At 40.8% G+C, this 19555-nt stretch overlaps 1 protein-coding gene across 1 annotated transcript; it reads right to left on the bottom strand.

The window, feature by feature from the left end:
• Positions 1–6062: 6062 nt before the first annotated feature.
• LOC123928489 (C4b-binding protein alpha chain-like) lies at positions 6063–18114 on the bottom strand (the record flags this gene model as incomplete). The annotated part of the gene is made up of 4 exons (XM_045983698.1): positions 6063–6513; positions 7295–7470; positions 10330–10500; positions 18078–18114. Coding segments are annotated over 4 exons (525 nt in total), but the record flags the coding sequence as incomplete, so codon positions are not given.
• Between the last annotated feature and the right edge of the window lie 1441 nt (positions 18115–19555).

Here is a 19555-nt window from a genome sequence, read left to right as displayed (position 1 = left end):
TTCCTCTTCATCCTCTCTCCCCAGTCCCTGTTAACAGGTAATCTCCTTTCTGTTTCTGTAGCTTTGCCTGTTTTGGACATTTCAGAGAAATGGAATCATCACCTTTGTGTCTGGCTCCTTTGACCTAGCATCACGTTTTCAAGGTTCATCTGTGTTGTAGCTGGTGTTGATACTTCATTCCTTTTTATGGCTGAATAGTACTCCTGTGCATGGATACACCACATTTTCTTTATCCACTCTTCATGGGCTGTTTCCACTTTTTGATTAATATGAATAATGCTGTTATGAACTTTGGTGTGTTTATGTTCGTATGAAGATATGCTTTCAATTCTCTTGGGTTTATAGCTAGTAGTGAATATACTAACTCTAATTTTTTTGAGGAACTGCCAAACCTTTTTCTTATCAGCTACAGTATTTTCCATTCTTCCCAACAAAGTATGAAAGTCATCCTAGAGGGTGGGAACTGGGGTGTCATTGTGGTTTTGATTTGTGTTTCCCTAATGACTAATGATGCTTTTCATGTGTTTTTTTTGACCATTTTTATGTCTTCTTTAGAGAACCTTAATAATGTCTTTAAATTAACAGAGATGCTTATTTTAATATTGGATAATTTATAAGTTTTTTCATAATGCTTTTTATATTTCTGTATATAAGAAGTATTTGCCTACTTTAAGATCACATCTTCTATATGTTACCTTTCACATGTAGATCTATAATCCACTTTGGATTTCTTTTGGGTAGCGGTAAGATAAGGATCAAGATACAATTTTTCCATACAGCTTTCCAACTGACCTAGAAAATATGTATTGAAAAAAATCCTTTCTCAGCACACTGAAGGGTCAAATTTGTCACAGTTTCATATTATATTAAATAATATTTATAATTTATATTTGCCTTAATATATTTAGTTTTTGATTTTTTTATTCAACTGCATAATTCACTTGATTCTATTTGTACCAACACCACGCTGTCTTAATCTAGCTTTATAACCAGTCTTGAAATCTACCAGTGCTAGTCTTCCAGCTTTGTTTTGTTCATCTTAACTATTCTTGGCCTTTTCATGGCTCTGGATTTCCCTATTAAACCCAGTAAAGAAACAGACCACTGGTTTTTGGTCCCATAGAAGGAATTACATTCAGCAGAAAATTTTTAGAACTGATCTTTTGTACTAGGTCTTAGCTCATGGAACTTCAAACATCCTTGTATGAAATGATTATTGGACACTTACTGTGAACAAAGCCCACAATGAAATAGTAAGTGTACTATACGGCAAAAGTTAGTTCTGTCTTCAGTAGGTAGTGGTCAAAGATGTTCAAAAGAATCAATGAGCTATAAATGAGCACTATAAAAATAATAGTATGCAGATAGAAGTTGTATCCAATGCAATTGGATACAAACTTAGAAGCACTCATTTCTTTATTTTACATGGTACACATAAGTAGTGGAAACTCAAGGGCACCTGGGTGACTCTGTCGATTAAGAGTCTGCCTTCAGCTCAGGTCATGATCCCAGGGTCCTGGGATCAAGTCCCACATTGGTCTCCCTGCTCAGCAGGGAGTCTCCTTCTTACTCTCCCTCTATGCCTCCCCTCTGCTCACGCTCTCTCTCTCAAATAAATAAAATCTTGCAAAAAGAAAGAAAGAAACAAACTAACTAACTAACTCAAGAGAAAAAGAGTGAATTTGATAGATCAATCCAGAGGGACAGAAATCTCAGGAGACACTAAGCATCCCCAAAGAAAAGACATGTCTCATTTAAAAGTAAAATAAACATACAAATAGTTAAAACTTATTGCCCATCTTGCTACAGAGAAGTTCACCATTAGAGAAACCTTGCTCATTCATACAGAAACATTAGCCAATATGTTAGGGTCTCATTCCTTCTTATGAGCAGAAAGCAGAGAATATAAAAAAAAACTCCACCCTATACGTAATATTTTCAGAGACAGAAAAAATTGTATTGTATCCGTAAGAAAAGAACAGGATACCACTTAAAAGGAACATATAGAGACAACTACAGGCTATTGGAAATTAAAATGAAATAATAGATTTTAAACTTCAATATAGGTCTTAACATACAAAGTCAAGAAAATCTCCCAGAAAGTAGAACACAAAGAAAAAGATACTGAAAGCAAGGTAGGAAAGGTGAAAACAGTATTTTACTGAAGCGAGTTCCAGGGGCAAGGGGCGGAAGGAAGAAAACAAAGAAGGCAACACAAAATAAAACCAAAAAATAATGGAAAAAATTTCTAAATTCGGAAGCACTTGTGTTTCCAGATCAAAAAAATCCCAGAAGGTACCCATATGAATGCATAAAAAGCACCCTACAGTAAAGCCACAGAGATAAAGAGAAGGTACTAAAACCAGTGAGGGGGTGGGAAGGGCGTCAATAACACTGTATTAAGGATTAGAATATCATGGACTGTTGCATAACAGCACCAGAAGGCGAGGGACAGTGGAGAAATACCTTCAGAATTCTGAAAGACCCTGACTTCTACATATAAGTAATCTACCAATTAACTGTGAGGGTAGAAAAAAAAAAAAAGATACTTTAACACATGTAAAGATGTTACTTCCCAGGCACCTTTTCTTAAGCACTAAAAAAGATGAGGAAATAAGCCAAAATACATGAAGACTTGGAACCAAAGTCATGAAGAGCACAGCCAAGGGAAGACCTAAGATTTAAAAGTAAACAACAATTCATTTCAGAACCACTAACTAGAGGGCCCGGAAAGGAAATCTCCAGGAGGGGTGGCACACGGAGGAGTGGAACTGAAATCGTATCCGACATGTCTCAGCATATTCAGAAATATATTGCCAGATCTATTGGGGCATGTAGCAAGAGTCAGCAACAGGAGCAGGAAACTAAGCCAAAAGCAAGATAAAATATTCAAGTCATAAAAATTAAAGACTTCGCTGATAAGGAAATAGATTCAGAAGTCATTACTTGGCTTGCTGTGTTAGTAATCACTGTTAGCAATGATTGCGATTTGCTCAGTCATAATGCAGTAAACACTGAAGGTTAATTTAATCGAGGAGGAAAGGACACCAAGGAGGACACTGAGGAAAGATGGTACTGCAAAGAACCTAAGCTCTGTTCTTTCTGGAGAGTAAGTTGATACATAATGTTGAAAAATAATAAATAAACACAAGAAGGGTGAGACTGCCATTTGGAAATCTGTAGATAAATATCCTAAGAAAGATCTTAAGGAGTTGAAAGTGGTTATTTTGGAGGCATAAGGCCAAGGGATGGATTGAGTGTGTCAAACTATCGGAGTTTTCATTACAAGTCTTTTTGGATTATTTGACTTTTTAATTATTTGCTTGTATTACTTTAGGAAAATAACAAATTACTATAAATTAGAGTTGCATGAATAGTAGAGATTTAAGTAAGTTATTTAAAGCCATAAAGATAAGTCATCAATAAGAGAAAATAAAATTATATGAGACTGACCAATGGAGAGAGAGAGGTGGGGAAAAAATCAGAGCTAGATTGATCATTCTATAGCAGGAAATCAAAATACATTCTTTAGAGAGAAAAAGTCAAATGATATAGTGTGTGCTTCCTCTTCAGAATGATTAAGTTAATCAGTAGAAAAACTCAAAACAGTAGGACTTAGGCAGAAGGAGAGAAGAATTTCATTTTCATTTTTTTTTTAAGATTTTATTTATTTGACAGAGAGATAGATCACAAGTAGGCAGAGAAGCAGGCAGAGAGAGAGGGGGAAGCAGGCTCCCCACTGAGCAGAAAGCCCGATGCGGGGCCCGATCCCAGGACCCTGAGATCGTGACCTGAGCCAAAGGCAGAGGCTTTAACCCACTGAGACACCCAGGCACCCTTCATTTTTTATATATACCTTTGTAAGGCTTGAATTCTTGTCCGTATATACATATATATCACTTCTATAATTATAATTATGTGTAATTAACTGGAATTAACAAATACAAAGATTGTGGCATAATTCACATCAGTGTGAAAGTGTCTCCACACCGCCCTCCAGAAACTGCAGGGCAGGAAATATGGAAAGACTCATGTTGCAGAGATTCTCCTGAATCTTCTCTGTGGTTTGGTGTCCAGATCTGGAATGGATGGCGCTTGGTTTATTTGAGTACATTCATAAATTTTTGGATATAAAATTCCTGAGACTAGGGAAAGATGATGAATTAAAATGCCTTCCCTAATAAAGTGAGGGGAAATGAGTTTCTGGGGCAGCGGGAGCAAGAACAGATGAAGTCTGACAAGGAGAGATTTGAGAAGCGAAAATGGCAGACCAGAAAAGCCTGGAGACTGACAAGGTCATGCAAACAAAGTCAGCCAGAAGATATTCCTGGTGGCAGGGAAAGGCAATGGTCTTTTTTTTTTTTTTAAGGTTTTTATTTTTATTTATTTGACAGAGAGAGAGAGATCACAAAGTAGGCAGAGAGGCAGGCAGAGGGAGAGGGGTTAAGAAGGCTCCCTGCTGAGCAGAGAGTCTGATGCGGGGCCCGATCCCAGGACCCTCAGATCATGACCTGAGCCAAAGGCAGAGGCTTAACCCACTGAACCACCCAGGCGCCCCAAGGCAATGGTCTTTTAAGATCACAGTTCTGGAACATTCACTGTGGAAGTCCTGTCTTGTGTACCCAGCCATATCGCCCCTCTGTTAACTCCAAAGCTTTAGTATAAATCAGCTGTGAAGCTTTCTCATGTGATGACTGTTTTAAAGAAATCAAAGAAAAGTGACCATTTTCTCTATTATAGATCAAGATGTAGTGGAGAAGCAGAGGCCAGTGTAAGTCAGCATGAACAGAAATGAGACTTCAGAGGAGGCGAAGGTTTAGAAGAAGAGTGAGTGTCGGAAAGACAAGTTTTCCAAGACTATCCAGAGCTATAAGAGGGACACATGAGGGATAAGCCCTGAGGAGCCCCACCCAGCCCCCTCAGTCCCTTCTACCATTTTCGTGTGTTCCTTTGCCAGTTTCCATGGGTTCTGGTTTCTCATGGTCCTACCTTCTCTTCTGTTGGTTTAGCCTTCTCAGGTTGCTAGACAGTTTTGTCCCCCAGAGAGAGCTGGATGCCCTAGGAACTTGTGTGCCCCCCTAGCTAGCTCTTCACCCAGTTCCTTTACCCGGAAATGGGACAAAATATAAGCAAATTCATAGTCCAAAGTTCCCTTTGGAGACAAGGCTAAGCCACTTCCTGTAGGACTTGGCCCCATCACGGTCCTAGGCTCCTTCCCTGTCCTGTCCTCTCACCACACTCCTTTTCCTGTTTCTGTTTAGAACAATTATTTAATAAATTACTTGCACATGAATCCTTTCCTCAGGGTCTGCTTCTGGAGAATCTGGTCTAAGAGAGACACTAAGTAGTTTTAATTGAAATATGAAGAAAAGAGCTGGAAGCCTTGGCCATACTCAAGGGTTGGGTGACACAAAGATTAGGCTTTCAAAGACTTTTGATGTAGTTAATATTGGGTGGAAGGGATATCAAGCAAAACCAAATGTAAAGAAGTAAGAATTTGTTCCAGAGAAATACTGGTGATCAAATAGAGAAAGAAAGCAGGAGGGGCACCTGGGTGGCTCTGTCAGTTAAGTGTCTGCCTCTGGCTCAGGTCATGCTTCCAGGGTCCTGGGATAGAGCCCCACATTAGGCTCCCTGCTCTGTGGGAGGCCTGCTTCTCCCTCTTCTACTCCTCCTGCTTGTGTTCTTTCTCTTACTGTCTCTTTCTTTCTGTCAAATAAATAAATAAAACGTTTAAAAAAGAAAAAAAAAAAGCAAGCAAGCAAGCAGGAGACTTGGAGGAAGATGTGATATTTGGCCATGGCAGTGAGGAACAGGTAGGACATGAAGATGTGGGGTAAAGACACCTTAGACAAGGCACAAATATACATTTGCAAGGACTACATTCACCTTGTGATACAGTAAAGTAGAAAAGGAAGTTAATTAGCGAAACATCGGGAAGTGACTGGTATAGGGCCCTAGTTTTTCATCATACAGGCATCAAAGTGAAAACAAAGACACTGGATTTTTTTTAAAGATTTTATTTATTTATTTGACAGACAGAGATCACAAGCAGGCAGAGAGGCAGGCAGAGAGAGAGGAAGGGAAGCAGGTTTCCCTTCTAAGACACTGGATTTTTGTCATTATTTCTGTCATCGCACCTTGGCCAGGACCGCAGAAGCACAGGCTGAGTGAAGGTACAAATCAACAGCTCCATAATATCGGTGGCACTCAGGGTATCAACAGATTCTCCTCACACGGGTATTTTTTTTTCCAGTAAACAGTACTTAAGAAAGGATTAGTAGAGTTGCTAACGAGAGAAATGTACCTAAGTCTCTATTTTTGAGGGGGGGGGGGGAGGGTGGACATGCCGGTTTCCAAACGGTGTTCTCTTCAACTCTCCCTCTTGCTCAGTTGTCCAATCTCCAGAGACAACTTGTAGATCTCCAGGGCCTTTTTCACGTCGTCTGGGTAGGGGAGACACTGGAAGAATTTACTGCCGACTAGCACTTGCTCACAGCCCATCTGGAATTCCTACAAGACATAAAAGGATAGAGGCAGAGACCTCTCCAGCTGTGCAAGTACATAGGGTCTTCAGGATGCCTCAGCGATGACAGGACAATTAGAGGATCCTGCCCATCCTCAGGACTGGTGGAGGAAACCCAAAGATACTCTGTGTCAGCGGCATGCCCAGCGCTACACCAGCACTCCTCACGTGCGGCGGCTCACTGTGGAAGCAGGGAAGGAGGAAGGCTGCAGAAGACAGCCAGGGGCTTCCTTCAGGGACAAGCGAAGGAACAGGTCTGACGGCTGTGCAAAAGCATAGCGCGTATTGTAGAAAACACAGGGCCAGGGGCCAGGTCACCTAGATCTAGGGAGCCCTCCTCTCTAGAGGCTTGGTTCTTCTTAGTATAAAATGAGAGAATTAGAACTCGCTTTAAAGAGCTCACTAAGTGTGGGGCACCTGGGTGGCTCAGTGGGTTAAAGCCTCTGCCTTCCGCTCAGGTCGTGATCCTGGGGTCCTGGGATCGAGCCCTGCATTGGGCTCTCTGCTTATCAGGGAGCCTGCTTCCGGCTCTGTCTGCCTCTCTGCCTGTTTGTGATCTCTCTCTCTGTCAAATAAATAAATAAAATCTTAAAAAAAAAAAAAAAAAGAGCTCAGCAAGTGCTTTGAGGCCGATTTCCAATGTGATTTAAACAACTCGTGCGTGGGTCCTGATACAAGTATGATTTCATCAATGTAGGTTGACAGGGCTCTGATACTAGCTACAATTTTAAGAACATGACAGGACATCCTGAAATGTGTGGCACTTACCCATTTACACTTGGGCACCGCTGGGAACCAGATGCCGTTCTCTGAGCAGGTGATTTTTTGAGAGCCAATCACACCATAACCATCGTCACACTGGACAGTAACACTCTCAGGCTCAACATACTGGTCCTTATCCACAGACAGATCTCCATTTTGGATCTCTGGTTTCAGACACAGAGCTGCAATGGAAATGCAGTTTTGATCATGCTGTGATTCTCAGAATAAAACCTTACAAAAGTGAAGAGTCCTGAGGGGATGAGAAACACTGATAATAAATTATATCTGCATGCTGAGAGTTGTTCTCCAACTCCATTGATTGTATGATCGTAATGATAACATTAATAATAGTAATGTTATTTTACATATTATTCTCAAGATAAAACACTATTATTTTTCCAAAGATTTATTTATTTATTTATTTATTTATTTATTTATTTTAGAGAAAGAGCACAAGCAGGGGAAAGGTCAGGGGGGAGGGAGAGAGAATTTCAAGCAGACTCTGCACTAATCATGGACTCTGAGACAAGGCTTGATCTCATGACCCCGAGATCATGATCTGAGCTGAAACCAACAGTTGGATGCTTAACCAACTGAGCCACCCCAGCACCCCATAAATCTCCATTTTGGCTAAAGAGAAAAATGAGGTACAGATGGTTTATGTGACTTGTCTAAGGATGCATAACTTTTAGGTGACATGATTATAATATTAACCTAAGGATTATAGTCCTAGAATCCAAGTTTTTAAAACTGCTCTATTTCAAAACCTCACTTTTTCTAGGATCCAAAGTATATAATTTTTATTCACATACCCTTAACATCTTCCCATGTTAGATGGAGTTAATGGTGGGAAATTAACCCCTTGAGTTGCTATTTACTAATAGCAACTATGATTTTAAAAAGGCACACCTAATCTTGATGGTCAACCAGAAATCTCTTATTAGGGCTACTTCATTGTGAGAAGATGAATGGTGTGCCTGTGGCTGTAATGGAGACGTCAGGCACCTCAAGGAAGTTCGAATTTATCCATAACTGCAGTCATTTAAAGTGAAGCAGGTGCTTACTAAAATGTTGCTAAACCCTTGCTGACAGTCTCAAATTAAAGATTGCTATCTCTGTGTAGAAACAGACCCATACATACATGGGCACTCAGATTGTGCCAAAGGAAGCAGTGGGAACTACAGCCCATTTACTAAGTGGTACACAATTAGTTGATTGTCCACTGGGGAAAACCGAACTTTGACCCCCACTTTCTACCATAAACACAAAGGATTTCATGTGGGTTGGCGATATCATTGTAAAAGGTAAAACAATAAAGCTCTGTAAGAAACACAGGAGAACACGTTTGTTGTATTTTGTTGTTGCATAGAATACTGCCTTGCAGTAGGCAAATATTTCTTAAACAAGACACAAAAGTTTCACGCAAAAGAGTTTCCAACATCAAGGACAATACTGGTAATTTGAAATAAATTGGAATTTAGAACTTATGTTTATCAAAACTAGAACACTCGGGGTGCCTGGGTGGTTCAGTGGGTTAATGCCTCTGCCTTCGGCTCAGGTCATGATCTCAGGGTCCTGGGATCAAGCCCTGCATCGGGTTTTCAGCTCAGTGGGGAGACTGATTCCCCCTCTCTCTCTGCCTGACTCTGCCTACTTGTGATCTCTCTCTGTCAAATAAATAAATAAAATCTTAAAAATAAATAAAACTAGAACACGCATACCCTACTTGTAGAAACAGAATTTGTTGTTATGACCACTTTTGAACAAAATTTGGCATCATCTACGAAAGATGACAATGTGTGCCCTCTGCAGAACAGCTCTATTCCTGAGCTTATTCCCAACAGAAATGTTTGCACATGTGTATCAAGAGACCTACACAAAAGTGTTCATAAGAGCGTATTCATCATAGCCTGAAACACAAAAAACATAAACTTTTATAAAATACATAAAATGTGGTCTATTCATCCAGAAGAATATTATAAAACAATGAAAAGGAATAAACTATCCGAAGGTGCAAGGACGTAGACGAAGAAAGAAGCCAGGCACAAAGGAGTGCAAGCATGACTTCCTTGATGCAAAGTTAAGAAGTTGGCAGAACTTACCCATGGTGTTAGAAGGTGGAAGAGGGACAATAAAGTACCCCCCAAGCTGAAAAGGCATTTTGAGACCAAACAACAAAAGCAGGCCGCACCATGCAGTTTACAGAGTTTTCTTCAGAGTAACTTACTGATGGGGGAAGGGGGAGAGTCAGGCCGACAAGGATCCAGGCCCTGTGCAGCTCTTCTCCAAAAAGTCTGGACTTCAGTCCACAGCGGACACCTTATTACAGGACACTGCGGGGAGATGGAGGGGCTCACGTGCACCTAATTGACAGCTGACCTTTAGCTAGATCTTGTGGCGCCATCTATACCTCAGAAAGAAGGAGGACTGTTTTATCTCAGATTCATGCGAGGCCAAAGCGAGCCTTCCCCTACACCAGCATTGGTGGGCATTTCTGAGGTATGTATGTTACTCTCCAATGGGTCTGGAGCACATAACCACAAAAGAGGTCATCAAGCGAACATGAACAAGATGGAGGGCCAAAGATGGAGCCAGTATTTTCAGCGCTCCTACACATGGTGTTGGTAGAATGACCTTCTTTGGGGAGGAGAGTCAGGAGTAATTGAGGGCGGACATGAGATGCTTCAAGGGTAGGTTCACCTTGTGGTAATTGTTGACCTTCATCCTTAAGATTTGTACACTGTTCTGCAGTATGTTACATCTGAATTAAAACTTATTAAAAAAAAAGGAAAAAGTGGTCCTCTAGATTACCTCTGAAAACATACGCGCTGGTAACAACGGTTACTTCCCAGACTGATAAGCTGGGTGATGGTTCAGACTTTGAAGATAATGTACCATATGCATGCGTTAACTACACGAAATGAATAAACAGTACAATAAAAAAATTTTTAAGGGTTTCCGCTGGCTGGAAAGAGACTAGAGTCAGAACAGTCACAGAGGCTCTACATTTCTAATCAAGGTCATCAGTGAGTTGAAGTTACCTTTACATTGAGGGGCTGGAAGCGACCAGTGGGAATTCCTGCAGGTGATTTTAGACTCTCCAACCACAACATATCCTTCATCACATTCATATTTTACGACAGTAGTGTAGGAGAAAAATGAACTCACATCTTTATGGGATCCATGGGCAATGCTCGGAAATATTCTGCAATCTTGAATGATAGAAGTGAAGGGTGGGAGACAATGAGCTCGGGTTTAATTTAATTAACAATTCAGAGTGAGGGACTCTTCTTATTTTGTCGAATGAAGTAATTAAATTACACTGCAGAGGTATATTTCAATTCCTTAACAAAATCAATAGGAATGGTTTCCTGAGAACTTAGCTATTTGCTAGGCACTGTGTTAATCATTTTAGATATGTTAAATCAACGACTCTCCAAGGCAGTATGATCATCATTCCCATTCTAGAGAAAAGGAAACTTAACCTTAGAGGGGTCAGATGTTGCATATAAGGTCACAGCTTGGAGGTGTCGGTAACATGAATCAACCTCAGGGATTAAGCTCAGGTTTGTATCAAAATCAACTGGTACTTTCTGGAATCCTGCTATTTTCTGCTGTCTATAGTAATCATTGGATGCTTACTTTATAGAGGCATCAATGGATATTTAAAGGCTATAACATGGAAGTTTTGGTTGCAGAACAATACTCTTGCACAGTCAAGTAACATCCCATAATTGATGAAGTAGGCAGCTCAGAATCCATTAGAAAACTCCTAACGCCTTCGTCCAAATCAAAGGCACTAAAAGGTTAGGAATTTAACCTTTTAAATTCAAATTAGTCCCAGGTGAGGCAAATATGTCGGTGCATTTCTCCTTCAGACTGGCAGAAAGGTTCTAGGGAGCTCACTGAGAAAGGCCAATATATCTTTTTTCACTTTACAGGGATATTAGACGCAGTGGCCTAGTATTGAGCTCCTGCCTGGGAAATCCAGAATGCAAAAGGGGGCTGTCTAGTGCCTGTTGGTAAGGGTGAAGGACGTATTTCTGCTGCTTTGAGATTGGCCCGTACTCCTGACATTATTTGGAACAAAGGATAAGTGAGTACTTCCAGTGAGTTAGAAACTGGCAGCATGAAAAAGACAGGCCTGGTGGTGGTGTCTTCAGACCTGTGCAAAAGGACTTCCTGAGATTGGAAGAAAGCTTCAGTGAAAATAAATCCCTACGAGTCCCTAGGTCTTTAGGAGATAGGAACGAGGAAGAGATCACCCAGAATCAGAAATGGATCCTGGGATCTAGCAGACTAGGGAATTGCAATTAGCAGATTCTCAGTGATAAGGAAGGACCCATTGAAAAACAGCAACAACAAAAACAAAACTCAAGAGAGAAAGCAAGCTTGAAACACTCTTTTTTTTTTTTTTAAAGATTTTATTTATTTACTTGACAGAGAGAGATCACAAGCAGACAGAGAGGCAGGCAGAGAGAGAGAGAGGAAGGGAAGCAGGCTCACTGCTGAGCAGAGAGCCCGATGTGGGACTCGATCCCAGGACCCTGAGATCATGACCTGAGCCGAAGGCAGCGGCTTAACCCACTGAGCCACCCAGGCGCCCTTGAAACACTCTTGATGCAAAGAATCAGCTCAGGTCAAGCACTGTTACCCTTACCTCTGCTCCTCCCAAAGCTTTAACTCTGAAGGGTCCAGAAAGTGTAAGAACAATAATCCCAAAGTAAGTTCTGACTAAAGCAGAAAGGAATTCACCTGTGCATGAGTCTTCCATATAGCATTTCTTAAACTGCAGATTAGGCCCCTCCACAGAAATACAAAATAAAAAAGCTCTTAATTTTTATGACTGAACACACATACAGAGTTCTGTACTATGCTTCTCAGGTAATATCAAGGAGGCATAATTGCAATGTACTTAAAAAGATAAGATGTAGCCCTGGTGTAGGAAAGATGTTAGGGTTTGAAGCCAATGGCCAGGGAAGAGTTCTTGTGGTGTCTTTGGTGCAAAAAAGTGATTTTATGAAATCATGGGGACAGAACCCATGGGCAGAAAGAGCTGCATTGGGGTCATGAGGAGTGACTAATTTTATACTTCCAAATTGGACGGGGTTAGGGATAATATAAGACTCTGAGGAATATGGAAGCAAGGTTTCCAGGACCTTGAGGGGACTAGCTATTGTTGGGAAATGTCATTTATTACTGTCTAATAAAACCTTAGTTATGAGACCCTTCATATATATATTGGTGGCCCATATGCTTAAGGGATGAGTGCCGACATGTATCTTGGGAGGTTTGGAGATTAAGGAAGTTTCCAAAAGAATTTTTATATGTTAAAGTAGGCTTATAGGATCGGGGTGTGGGGGGTGGGGGTTGTCAGTCTAGGATTACCTTTTCCCCATGGCAAAGTGTCAACATCAAGGCAGCTGAGTCCCTAGAGAAGTCTCACTCTGCCTGTCTTAAGGACTTGTCAGTGGGCTGTAGGTAGTAAGGAAACTTAATGATTTTTCTTCTGCCTTTGTTTCCCACATCAGTCACACACATAGTTGTACCACAACTCTGTACCAGTCCACTCTAGTCCCAGATTAGGACAGGAAATTAGTTCTATAGGAGAAGGTGTTGGCAGGATGGAGGGAAGGTCTCCAGGAGTAAGCTGGAGACAGGTCTCAAAGGCTGGGTGGAAGTTGAGTGGTTGGTACGGTAGGTGAGGCAGAGCAATACTGGGGCCATGAGAAAATTCTGGCATCAGAAGCCCTTATGGTGAGGGAAAGGACCTTCAGGTCAGAACAGACAGACATTAAGTATCATTTCAGAGGGTTGGGGCCATGGGAAATGGGAAGAGATGAGGGAACAGAAGGAAAAGGGGGAAGGGAAATGGGATCATGAAGAAATAATTGAAAGACATGACAAATTTGATTAGGTCTTCCTCTATCACCCCAGACTGTGTGAGAGGGGAGCTCAGAGATGAAGTTGAGAAAAGTCTCCTGAGCATGAAGTCCTTTATCCTGCCACTCAATAATAAATTAACACTTCCACTCAATAATCTTCATGCATCTGATGTGAAAAATATTTTTCCAAACATTGCTTCCTTAATTAACCCATGCTTTCCCCTGACCACTCTCAGTGTTGAAGAAGCATAGCCTCCGTGTTTTTAAATCAACAGGCCAACTCACCCAGGAGCAGTCAGCTATTATTTTAGGGTTGGGGTTTTTCCGTCTAAACTATCTCAAATCCTCAACTTTTATGCCATGGTAGCTGTTTCAGAGAATATGTTAATAAATATTTTTAGGTATGAAAATTAATTCTCTCAGATAAAAAATAATGTCAATTAACAAAAGAAGACAATATCACTTTGCTTAAAGGAGATTTCCATTTAAATAACAGAACAACAAATAAATTTCCACAGCAGCAATTGTTTCTGGTAACTTGTCTCAGACACTTTTGTTTCTCATTCTGACAAAAATTTCCCTACGTTTCAATAACAATGTATTACATTTATATAATGGTTTACAATTCATAAAGTACCCTATAATTTTACCTCAGAAAATTTACTCAGTATTTGATAACAGAAAATGTATTTTAGAATTTTTATTTATCATTAATTTTTAATCCCAGTATAGTTTACTACATTGCAATAGTAGTTTCAGGTGTACAACACAGTGATTCAATATGTCCATACAAAACGTGGTCTCATCACCAGAAGGCCACTCCTCAATCCCCATCACCTACTTCACCCATCTCCCTGCCCACCTGCCCTCCTGTAACCATCAGTTTGTTCTCTATAGTGAAGAATCTCTTTCTTGGTTTGTCTCTTTTTTTCTTTCTTTCATTGTTTTGCTTCTTAAATTCCACATATGAGTGAAATCATATGGCACTTTTCTTTCTCTGACTGACTTATTTGACTTAGCATTATCTTCTCTAGCTCCATCTGACAACAGAAAATAGTTTGCTTTTCAGATGGAAATTATTCCTAATCAATAAATAACTAAGATTATGGATGGTATAATTAACCTATTTGGAAAGTAAATTTGTTCTAGGCATCTTAGAGCATTGAAATATAAGAAACTGATTTGAAAATTCAAGATTATTTTTTGCTAAAGCAGCCTCACAAGGAATTTTGCATATCAACACATTTTTATTCTATATGTAATAATAGCTTCTACCTGAATTAAAACCATTTCCTTTTTATTCTAAAATTCTTCATTTTTATTAATACATAGTTCATTATATTCTCTCAAAAAGGTTATGAATTACCACTATTTGACTATATTCAGTTAATTCTTAATTGGGTATTTGTCCTGTATATCTTAGAGAAACTATCCTCCTTTCCCTATAACTACTGTACTCACCACACAAGCCAGAAGGGCACAGCAGTAGGGTCGAGACCCCAAAGACATACAGTGCTGGGAAACTGCTCTGCAACTTGGAGGCCATGGCACAGAGTCTCAGAGGTGCCGTACGGGGGCTCAGTGTTCTCAGACCCTTGAATTAATCCGAAGAAAAGAATTCTTTTCTTTTGAAATTGAAATTTCAAAATGGTGATTTTTGTAACAATTGAAATGGTGCCTAAGCCAGTGTAACCAGCCTTGGCAGAGTCTCAGTTCTGTGTCATTAAAGGGGAGGGACAGGGGGAGTGACAAGAAGACCAGGTGCTGAGCACAGCTCCAACAGGGTTCAGCTGATAAGTCCCCCTTCTTGGAGAGAAGAGTCTGGAGGTTTTAGGAGAGCCCTCTGGGATTCTGTATGTAGTTACTGTTGTTATCCTAAAACCCCGTTGCTGTTCAGATGGGGCACGTGGTGAGTTCCTTTCTGAATATATCCATGATTCCTCTGAGTAAACAAGAGCAAAAAAGCACAGGAGAGTGCAGCCCATGATGCCCAGCGTATGTGGTGGGTTCTGCAGGAATTTGAACTCATAGCATGAGAGAAAATAGAATGTCTGCCAAGGGGTGCCTGTTTGAGAAGTGGTTTCTGTGATGAGAAGTAGGTGTAACTTGCCCATAGAAGAAAGGATTTTCTTTAAAGCTTGAAAATTAAATTTCTTTCTAAATAGCACATAGGCTAGAACAGAGTAGTATGAGTCTCTAAGTGTGGAAAATCTCAAGAATCCAGTCCATACAATTACAATTATAATTACAATTACAATTATTATAGTACCTCAGGGGGAACCTCTTTTCCCTAATTCCTGGGGGTTTTAATGTACATAAAACATCAAATGATTCACTCCGCGAAACTGACTGTTCTAGTGTAGTAGAAGCTATTCTAGCCTGTGTTTGCAACACAGAAAAAGCATGCATTGAAAGCTAAATGATTGAAGGTGATTAATTAAGGAGAAAGGAAGATTTATTATGACTTTCAGAATATCTGAATGATGCTGGATCCTGGAGAACCTTTGCTTCTAAGCAGTAAACACAACTGGATGGAAGGCACATTTGTTATTCTTCTTAGACTGGTAGCCTCTAGACTAAGTGTCCCATAACCATCTGGGATTGCCTGGTTATTCATCCAGATCACTTCCTAAATTTAGGAACTTAAACTTTAGGAACTTCAACTTAAAGACTTAAGTGGGATGGCTGAAACTATCAACCTGGATTCTATATCTTGCCCACCAACTGTGAATATCTGTTCCTTGAAGAGACAAAGATGATTGTCTAAGCAAAGGAGCAAATTCTGAAAATTGTCCTCAAGTGATCTTCACTACTCAGCTGAACTGGAATGATTGCTACATACCAATAATAGCCAAAATGCTTCTCTCTCAGAAATAAGAGTTACCAAATATAGCTGAACAAAATTCTTTGGAATATTAAGGTAAGCACAATTAAAATTCAATAAAAGAAAGCAAGTAAATTCACTAAATAGTTGCTTCCTTTAAAAAAGAGGAACCACAGGGACACCTGGATGGGTTAAGCCTCTGCCTTCAGCTCGGGTCATGATCTCAGGGTCCCGGGATCGAGCCCTGCATCAGGCTCTCTGCTCAGCGGGGAGCCTGCTTCCCCCCCCCCCCACCCCTCGCCTTCCTGCCTGCCTCTCTGCCTACTTGTGATCTCCGTCAAATAAATAAATAAAATCTTTGAAAAAAAATAAAAAATAAAAATAAAAAGGGAAACTACAATAAAGAGATTCATGTAATTTAAATGATCAGTCAACATGTTTTGTTAACCTGCCTTTAATCTTTAAGGTCTGTACTAGAACTTTAAATAAATTATTATAATGAGTCCTGAAAAACTCCTGTGACATGGCTCTTGCCTACCTTGTTGCATAGATGAGGAAACAGGTTCAGATAAATTAAGTACATTGTCCCCCAAACTCCTCAGATAATTAGTGGATAAGCCAAATTCTGACCCAAGACTGATCATTAAAATCCAAGCTTTTTCTTTAAACCAAAATAATTTGTATTTTTTTTTGGCCAGTAATGATTTCCTGGCAGGACGCTGATTCAGCCATATGGGAGTGTATCAACATCATTGACTTTTACCCAATGGTACACTCACCCTCCAGATGCTGCTGGAACTGCAATTAATGGCTTAGACCCATGACCTCCAAAGCATGTACCGTGATGACAGGAGCCGCCTTACTCCTGATATAGAAAGTTATGCCCTGCTCCCTCAGGAGCAACCAATGCTTGGCTGACCTTGGGATACCAAAACCCCGATTCCTTGATTCAAATCTGGACAACTCTGTGGTACAGTTGATGCCCTAGAGCCCACTGTGAATCAGGTGAAGCTTACACTTAACCTGAGAGTAGGTTTTTGCTCAGTTCCTTTCCATCTTGTTGTTTCATTCCCTTATAGTTCCCTTTCCCCCTCTGAAATCACGCTATCAAAAATTCATATGCGTCAGAATCCCTTCTAGAGACATTGACTGAAGACAGTTTATACCACAAGTGGATCTAGGAAGCAAACTCTGAGAATGAGATTCTAGAAATGGATCACCCACTAGCCAACTGACAGTCAAGACTCCCTCACTGGGGAGGGTGAAGTATCAGTAGCCCTGGCTTACTGTAGCATTGCAACTATGAACATTTTCACATGGTAAACTGTCATGAAGAGTAGACGGAGGAAAACACATTGGCCAGTGAAATACCTCTAACGTTTGAGAGTTGTGTGGAAATAGGAGTGTGAAATTGGGTGGCTGAGGACTGTTGATGGGAGCTCAGCAACCTCTTAGCTGAAAGTAAAAGTTCAAGGCAATCAATCACAATTCAAATCCAACTGTGAAATCCAGGAGCCCCTCCCTGCCCCCATTAGTATTTAAAGACACTCTTACGTCAGCTAGCTTGGAGACTGTGCTAAGGACCAGGGTCAGGATTTAATCATAAAACAGGGGGAGGAGTCAAGATGGCGGAGAAGTAGCAGGCTGAGACTACATCAGGTAGCAGGATATCAGCTCAATAGCTTATCTAAACATTGCAAACACCTACAAATCCAATGGGAAATCGAAGAGAAGAAGAACAGCAACTCTAGAAACAGAAAATCAACCACTTTCTGAAAGGTAGGACTGGCGGAGAAGTGAATCTAAAACGATGGGAAGATAGACCTCGGGGGGGCCGGCTCCCGGCAAGCGGCGGAGGAATGGAGCACAAAATCAGGACTTTTAAAAGTCTGTTCCACTGAGGGACATTGCTCCAGAAGCTAAACCGGAGTGAAGCCCACACGGGGTCAGCGTGGCCCCAGGTCCCGCAGGGTCACAGAAGGATCGGGGGTGTCGGAGTGTCGCAGAGCTCGCAGGTATTAGAACGGAGAAGCCGGCTGCAGAGACAGAGCCAAGGACTGAACTCTCAGCTCGGGGTTACCTTGAACTGGTCGCGGGCTGGGTGAGCTCGGAGCGCGGCTAGAGGCTGGGGATACGGGAGTGATTGGGTGCTGTCCTCTGGGGGCGCACTGAGGAGTGGGGCCACGGGCTCTCGGCTCCTCCGGGCTGGAGACTAGGCAGCCGCCATTTTCATTCCTGTCCTCCGGAACTCTACGGAAAGCGTTCAGGGAACAGAAGCTCCCAAAAGCAAACCTGAGCCGATTACTTAGTCCGGCTGCCCGTAAGGGCGGTGCAATCCCGCCTCGGGCAAAGACACTTGAGAGTCACTACAACAGGCCCCTCCCCCAGAAGATCAACAAAATATCCAGCCAGGACGAAGTTCATCTATCAAGGAAAAGTAGGTGCAATTCCTAAGACAGCAGCGCAATTCCAGAGGAGGAGAAAGCAAAGCACGAAACTCATGGCTTTCTCCCCATGATTCTTTAGTCTTGCGGCTACTTCAATTTTTTTTCTTTTTTCAATTTTTTTCCTTTTTTCTTTTTTCTTCTTCTGCTAAATTTTTTAAAACTTTTACCCTTTTCTTTTTTAACATTTTTTGACTAGCTTATCTAAATATATATATTTTTTCTTTCTTTTTTATATTTTTTCTTTATTTGTTTTATTTTTTAAATTTTTTTCTTTTTTTTTCTGAACCTCTTTTTATCCCCTTTCTCCCCCCCACAATTTGGGGTCTCTTCTCATTTGGTTACAGCGTATTTTTCTGGGGTCTTTGCCACCCTTTTAGTATTTTATTTGCTCCTTCATATCCTCTTATCTGGACAAAATGACAAGGCGGAAAAAATCACCACAAACAAAAGAACAAGAGACAGTACCGAAGGCTAGGGACCTAATCAACACAGGCATTGGTAATATGTCAGATCAAGAGTTCAGAATGATGATTCTGAACATTCTAGCCGGGCTCGAAAAAGGCATGGAAGATATTAGAGAAACACTCTCTGGAGATATTAAAGCCCTTTCTGGAGAAATTAAAGAACTAAAATCTAACCAAGTTGAAATCAAAAAAGCTATTAATGAGGTGCAATAAAAAATGGAGGCTCTCACTGCTAGGATAAATGAGGCAGAAGAAAGAATTAGTGATATAGAAGACCAAATGACAGAGAATAAAGAAGCTGAACAAAAGAGGGACAAACAGCTACTGGACCATGAGGGGAGAATTCGAGAGATAAGTGACACCATAAGAGGAAACAACATTAGAAACAACATTAGAATAATTGGGATTCCAGAAGAAGAAGAAACAGAGAAGGGAGCAGAAGGTCTATTGGAGAGAATTATTGGAGAGAATAAAAGGGAACAAGCATCAAAATCCAGGAGGTGCAGAGAACCCCCTCAAAGTCAACAAGAATAGGTCCACACCCCGTCACCTAATAGTAAAATTTACAAGTCTTAGTGACAAAGAGAAAATCCTGAAAGCAGCCCGAGAAAAGAAGTCTGTAACATACAATGGTAAAAATATTAGAT

Source organism: Meles meles, chromosome 17, assembly GCF_922984935.1.
Source record: "Meles meles chromosome 17, mMelMel3.1 paternal haplotype, whole genome shotgun sequence".
NCBI classification, from domain to species: domain Eukaryota; kingdom Metazoa; phylum Chordata; class Mammalia; order Carnivora; family Mustelidae; genus Meles; species Meles meles.
Note: the sequence above shows the minus strand (reverse complement) of the source record. Positions and strands in the feature narration are given on the sequence as shown.